General features: G+C 39.2%; 2 protein-coding genes across 2 annotated transcripts in view; both read right to left on the bottom strand.

The window, feature by feature from the left end:
- The window catches only part of agxta (alanine--glyoxylate and serine--pyruvate aminotransferase a), an 8,443-nt gene extending 7,901 nt beyond the window's left edge, over positions 1-542 (bottom strand). The window contains exon 1 of the mRNA XM_014011045.1: positions 230-542. Within this exon, the coding sequence (XP_013866499.1) occupies positions 230-511 (282 nt within the window). The 5' untranslated portion in view covers positions 512-542. The remainder of the gene's footprint in view (positions 1-229) is intronic.
- A 1,077-nt stretch (positions 543-1,619) lies between these two features.
- Positions 1,620-6,799, bottom strand: part of zgc:103559 — a 9,907-nt gene continuing 4,727 nt past the window's right edge. The window contains exons 6-11 of the mRNA XM_014011044.1: positions 4,819-4,912; positions 4,521-4,707; positions 2,996-3,134; positions 2,044-2,216; positions 1,927-1,959; positions 1,620-1,862 (exon numbers count right to left, since the gene is read on the bottom strand). Of these exons, the coding sequence (XP_013866498.1) occupies positions 1,692-1,862; positions 1,927-1,959; positions 2,044-2,216; positions 2,996-3,134; positions 4,521-4,707; positions 4,819-4,912 (797 nt within the window). The 3' untranslated portion in view covers positions 1,620-1,691. The remainder of the gene's footprint in view (positions 1,863-1,926; positions 1,960-2,043; positions 2,217-2,995; positions 3,135-4,520; positions 4,708-4,818; positions 4,913-6,799) is intronic.

Raw genomic sequence — 6,799 nt, 5'->3', positions numbered from 1 at the left:
CAGGTGCTAAAGAAGTAAGACGATTTAGTTTTTCACACACAGCTCCTTCATTTTAACCCAAATGTTACTAAATAAATTGTAATGGGGACTATTTTGTGTTTCGTTCATCTTAGATTACAGTTAACTTTAAAAGACCAGCTGTTTTTGTTTTTCTTTTGTGTCTCACTTATCTGAACTTTGTAACCGTGACAGTTTTTCTATAGATCCCATCATAAACCTGCTGACTCACCTCAAATGTCTCAGGGTGCATGTGTCCGATGACGGGCTGAGCTCCAGCCTGCAGGATGCGAGGAGGAACATTGGACGGTCCCGGTCCAAACATATGGCGCTGTGGGACAACCAGACGTTTTTTGAGGCATTCTGGTGGTGGTATGGAGACGGAGGACATGTTCTTCACAGCGTGACGAGCAAAGGAAAATGGAGAGGAGATGTGGAAGGAGGTGAAGTTATTGCCTAAGCCGAGCACTCCCCTTGACCTGACCACTGAGGACCTCAGAGGATGGCCCAACATGTTTTATCTGTTTCATCTTCTGCCAACACGTTGCTGTGTGCACAGTCAGCTCAAATAACGTTGTTTTCCAGTTTATTTGAGGAGGCGTCCTCGTAAGTTAATTATTACAGAGATTGGTTTTGTGAGGTCAGAATTAACTGTTAGTTTGCTGAACTCTTCATAAAACAAAGATACTTTCTGGCTTGGAGCAAATTATTTTAAATTTTTAGTATAACAAATGCATCTGAAACAAAGAAACACAGAGAAGGAACTCAGCAAAGATTAAAAAGCTAAAAACCCAGCTTGAACAGAATGAGGCCTTCTGAAGGCCTTGAATGGTCTCTCTGATCATTTTTTGCTTTTTATTAAATAATTTCTTATTTAACCCATTTGCAGACAGTAGCTACTGTTCTGAAATTGTTATAGTTTAAGTTCTAATTCATAGCATTAATTTAAAAATAATTGAAATTATTTGATAAACAAAGGGGATATAAAAGACTGAAAGGTGATTGCATTTTCTGCAAAAATGCAGTGTGAACATCGAGCACTGATTACCTTTGTTTAAATTTTCTGAAGAAGCTAAAACTGAGTTGTCAAGGTTAAAACAAGCAGAGTGGAGGCTAAAATGGCTAAAAACATGTTTGCATGAATAGAAAACAAGCTAAAAGAAGCAGAACACAAGCTAAGAACAAAAAGAAGTAAAACTGTACCTAAAACTAGCATAACAGTCGCTAAAATGAGCATGACCTAAACAAGACAAGACAGGAACAAGCTAAAAGAAGCAAAACATGAGCTAATAACTAGCTAAAGCAGTTAGACAAGAAAGGAGTAAAACAGTAGATAAATTTAGCATAACAGTGTGTGTGCGGGGGGGGGGGTAGTATTATATATGGCTTATTGCTGATTAGATTTTTAATGATGTTTAAGCTCAAAAAATGATGATCGTATTATACTAATGATCATATTATACGTGAATAAATTCAATAAGTAATTTGAAAATTACAAAAATTGTTATAACCAACTATTTCTGACCAAGCCAAACATTTTGATATATCTTAATGTTTTAAAAAAGCACAACTTATGAGAAAGTTGAGAAACAAAAAAAGTACAAAAGAAACTATAAACAAGAGTTGTGTGAATCTGATTCATCTTTCACAGATTCATTTATTAAATGTCACATTAAGATGGATGAGTTTTACTGTTACAGTTTGTTTTCATGCTTGACGCTTGGGCTCGACTCGGCCCTCGGACCGATGAGCAGATGTTTCCCCAGAGGTTCGGGGCAGAAGCTGCCATCTCTGAATATCAGCCGTCCCGACAGGATGGTGGCACGCACCACTCCTCGCAGCGTGACGCCGAGGTAAGGAGTCAGCTGAAAAGACACGAGCGTTCAGCCAACCGAATCTACAACTTCACGTTTCTTTATGATGTTTTACCTTGTTTTTATGGAATATGCTTGTTTCTTCAATCTGTAAAGTACAAAAAATAATAATAATAATTTGCTGAAATAAGCTTTGATGATTGACAAAAACTTTGTAATGCCTTTCACAAACCTCAAACTCTCTCTCTGGATCCCATATGACCAAGTCAGCATCAAAGCCAGGGACTAGGATGCCCTTCTTGTTGTCCAGGCTGCTCAGCTGGGCTGTTTTTCTGCTGAGGAGGCGGACCACATCAGCCAGCTGAAAACCTCTCTTACTGGCTGAACTCCAGAACAGAGGTAGGCCTAAAAAAAGATGTGAGAGAAGTAAACTAAAGCTGAGATGATATGTATCAATCCAGAGAGTTTCTTTAAATTCTTATTACAGAGGTGATATTTACCCACTCTAATTGGTCCTCCCAATTATGGACATTTTAAAAACTCATATAGTTATTATACTGATATCCAAAAAAGGCTTCCAGTTGATTTTTCTTATTCCATTATCTTCTGTGTAGATATCTTCAAAGTCAGATAAGATTTTTGTAAGATGTTTAAAACGTTAGTGTGACAGGGCCTTTAGACTTTGACCAACTGATGTCAGACTGTAAATCATTGACAGTCTGCTCTGTGAAATTTACTCACCATATGTGTTTATGGTTTAATGAGCACAAATGTTAGAATAAGCTGTCATGACAAGAAGTAAATACACCCACTGTCAGGTTTTATTTATACAGAGATATTTTTGTTAGGGTGATCAGACATCCCCGATTTCCAGGGACTGTCCCCGTTTTGGACAACCTGTGCCCAGCTAAAAATGTCTGAATGAATGTAAAAATATATATTTGCGAGTAGGTTGTTATTACAACAGACGGGTCTAAAGCGCGAGTGAGCATGCTGTAGTTAAAAAAAGAAAATCTTGTAGTGTGGCCCTTTGTAGTCTGCTAACAGCTTTCAAAGTTAGTGAAGAAGCGAATCCGCTAAAAAAAGTTAGTTCTGCTATTAGCTATTAGCTGATTAGTGGAGACCACCACTGCTGCTTAATCTGGGTAGTGTTTTACAGAACCAGAGATGTGATGAGACAGTACCAAACTGTAGGGATGAAATCCCTCCCCAGGCCTGTGTGAAGTCCCCACTGTCCAGTTTTTTGAGATCCGGCGTGCAAGGAGAGTGATCTGACACCACCATGTCAATCTGTCCATCTTTCAGTGCAGACCATAACTTCTCCTGCAGAAACAGAGCGAATCATCAGGAGGTAGTTAGGAAATAAATTCAACAAGTGCTGCCTTGAAAACAGTGAAATTTGTATCTACAGCCACATTTCTGAAAAAGTTGGGATGTTGGGTAAAATGCTCATTAAACAGAATGCAGTGATTTGCTAATCTGATAAACCCATATTTGGAACATAGTAAACATAACAAAAGTTGAAACAAAAAGAAAGTATCATTTTAGGAAAGTATAGGGTCATTTTACATTTGATTTATGTAAAAGTAAGTTTTATGAATAAGAAACATCTGGAGAAGCATTTTGCAACTAATTAAGTTAATTGGCAACTGATGAGTAAAAGCAGTGAGTATAAAAAAACCTTTTAGAGAGGCTGAATTGCTCAAAAGTAAAGCTGGGCAGAGAGTCACCCATCTGCAAAATACTATGTCTAGAAATAATGGATCAGTTTCAGAGTAATGTTCTTCAGTGGAAAATTAGAAAGACTTTGAATATCCAACACATTCTCACTCCCGAGTCGTCACATATTGACGTTTTTCAAAGGTCCCTTTGCGTCCAATTTTGACGCATCAGGTACCCCCCTCGCGTCAGTCCTTGCCGCCCGCGGCTTTTCCGGGTTGCGCCACCAGGGGTCTTTGGGTCGGGGGTCTGAGGTTAACATTAGGGATCAGGATAAATGGTTAAGTTTAGGGACTGGGGTCAGGGATAGGATGTCTACAGTGAACATTAGGTAATTTTAGGCTTTGCAACACGTAGTTGCCATGAATTTCCTACATTTTCTAAAAATGGTTAATTTTACGTATCAGGGTTAATGGTTAATTTTAGGTACTAGGGTCTGGGACAGGATGTCTAAAGTGAATAAACGTAATTTCACGCTTTGGAACGGTAGTATTTGTGCATTTTCTACACTTTCAGAAATTACGACAACAGATTCCGCCCCATCCCGTCAAAATATGACGCAAGGGGGGTACCTGATGCGTCAAAATTGGACGCAAAGGGACCTTTGAAAAACGTCAATATGTGACGACTCGGGAGTGAGAATGGGTTGGAATATCCCATCATTTGTGGTTTATAGTACAGGTCTGGTTCTGTTCTGGACGTCACTGCATGGACTCAGAAACACGTCCACAAATCATTATCTGTAAACAGTTTGCTGTACCATCAAAAATGTAGCTCTATTATACAAAAAAAAGTTATGAACATCAAAACTCCAGTCTTCTGTGGACCAAAGACTAAAAGTGGAAACTGTTATCAGATTAATCAATATTTACATTTGTTATGAAACCTGTTGACACCCTGTCCCCTGTACTAAAGAAGAGAATGATCATCCAGCCTGCTCTTTAAAGGCCTGCCTCTCTGATGGTATGGGGGTGAATTTGTGCTCGTTACCTGATTATTAGAATCTCGGATGGGGGGGCAGCATTTGAACTGGGTGGCCCCTGCAGGTATATTTTCTGCACACAGGCTGAGGTAATGATGGGTGGTCTCCACCGTCAGGGGGGCTCCAGCCCGTCGAGCTTCCTGGATCAGTTTCAGCGGCTTTGCAGAGGACAAGTGAACGATGTGGCATCGCACCCTGGAGCACAGGAAGATTATTCTTACTGCAACAAAACACAACTAAGTGTTCTATGGAAAAACAATCTTTACTGGTTTTACGGGATGTTGTTATTAACTACAATAATCTCACCGGTACTGCAGACAGAGTTCTGTCACAGTGCGAATAGCCTCCAGCTCCATGATGTCTGGCCTGGACTGCAAGAAGGTTGAGTACTTACAAGGGTCTGTTATAAATGAAGCAGAAAAAAACTTGGATGTTTATTGTAAACCTGTCATAATGATATCATTGCTGGAGCTGACATCCTGGTGTTTAAGGAATAATCTGACCCTAAACGCAAAAATAAATAAATAAATAAATAAAACCAAGGAGGTCATTATTGACTTCAGGAAAGTTAGCAGCAATCTAGCCCCACCTTTACATCAATGGTGAGTGTGTAGAGAGGGTCCATACTTTCCGGTTTCTGGGCATCCATATCACAGCTGACCTCACCTGGACTGATAATATCACATTTAATTATCTGATGAGCACTTATTTAAAACATAAGTGAAAGAAAAATGAATTGCTTCAAGTTCAAAACAATTGCAAATATGATTCAGACAAAAACATTGATATTTCATCAACTTAAACCATAAAGATAATTTTAGTTGAATAAGAATTTTTCCCACAGAAAAACCATACATAGCTGAAATCATACTGAGGGAGGAAAGTGATCTGTCCTCTCTTCTCCTGTAACTTTGATAAACATTCTCTGATTATCAAAATGCGTAATACTTTCAGTTAAGAGAACAATAAATCAAATAAGAGAAGATTCTTCTGTTATTATCTGATTTAGGAGAAAAGAGAATGTCTCTTTGAAGGCCCATCAGAGGACTGAGAGTCCAAGACAGTTTCTTTGATTATTTCACTCGAGGTCACCCCTACAGCGGTCATCAAGAAGGCTCAGCAGAGGCTACACTTCCTGAGAGTCCTTAGGAAGCACAACCTCAACTCCAACTTGCTGCTAACCTTCTACAGATCATCCATAGAGAGCCTGCTACCATACTGTAGCTCAGTATGGTACGGCAGTTGCTCCCTGGCAATTGGAGAGGCTCCAGAGAATAGTCAAGACAGCTCAGAAGATCATTGGCTGCCCTCTCCCCTCCCTCATGGACATTTATACATCACGCTGCATCACTAGAGCTGAGCAGATCAAGGACAGCTCCCACCCAGGCTCCGAACTGTTTGACTTTTTGCCCTCAGGTAAGCACTACAGGTGCATCAGAACAAGAACAAAAAGATTCAAGAACAGCTTTTTTTCCCGAAAGCCATCACCTTAATGAACTCTGGAATGTGCAATAATGTCATGTAGGGGTCACCTCGAGTGAAATAAACTGTGTTGGACCTCAGACATCTGATGGACCTTTTAAAGGGACAAAAACTCTGTTCTACTCAGCACTGAATTTAGGCCACCTCAGGCCGCCTTAACTTGTCAAAGAGATATTCTCTTTTTCTTAATCAGATAATAAACAGAATAATCTTCTTTTTACTTGATTTATTATTCTCTTAACTGAAAGGTATTACGCATTTTGATGATCAGAGAATGTTATCAAAGTTACAGGAGAAAAGAGGACAGATCTGTTTTCTCCTTCAGTATGATTTCAGCTATGTATGGATTTTCTGTGCAAAATTCTTATTTAACTAAACGAATCTTTATGGCTTACTTAAGTTGATGAAACATCAATGTTTTATTTGTTTGAATCATATTACGAATGTTTGAAATTGACGTAATTCATTCTTTCAGTTGTGTTTTTAAAGAGTCTCATCAGATAATAATTAAATAGATCATGATATGTTTTGTTTCTGAGCTACACAGAAGCAATAATCTTTGTTTAGCTTCAGGAGACGACGGCAAGTCTCTGAACTAACATTCTTCCTGATATCTCCTTTTCCTAATCTAACCTCTGAAGGCAGAACTAAGAAAACTAAGCTTCTTTATTAACTAAAAGTTTCCGCCCGAGAGAGACAGTCTGAGTCTGAGTGACTCCCAGCTGCAAGTGTTGTAGATGGCACGGAGGTCCGTCCTCTCATATTACACACACACACACACACACACACACACACACACACACAC

The sequence above is a fragment of the Austrofundulus limnaeus genome, unplaced genomic scaffold (genome assembly GCF_001266775.1).
Source record: "Austrofundulus limnaeus strain Quisiro unplaced genomic scaffold, Austrofundulus_limnaeus-1.0 Scaffold76, whole genome shotgun sequence".
Lineage (NCBI taxonomy): Eukaryota > Metazoa > Chordata > Actinopteri > Cyprinodontiformes > Rivulidae > Austrofundulus > Austrofundulus limnaeus.
This window is presented reverse-complemented; position numbering and strand designations above follow the sequence as displayed.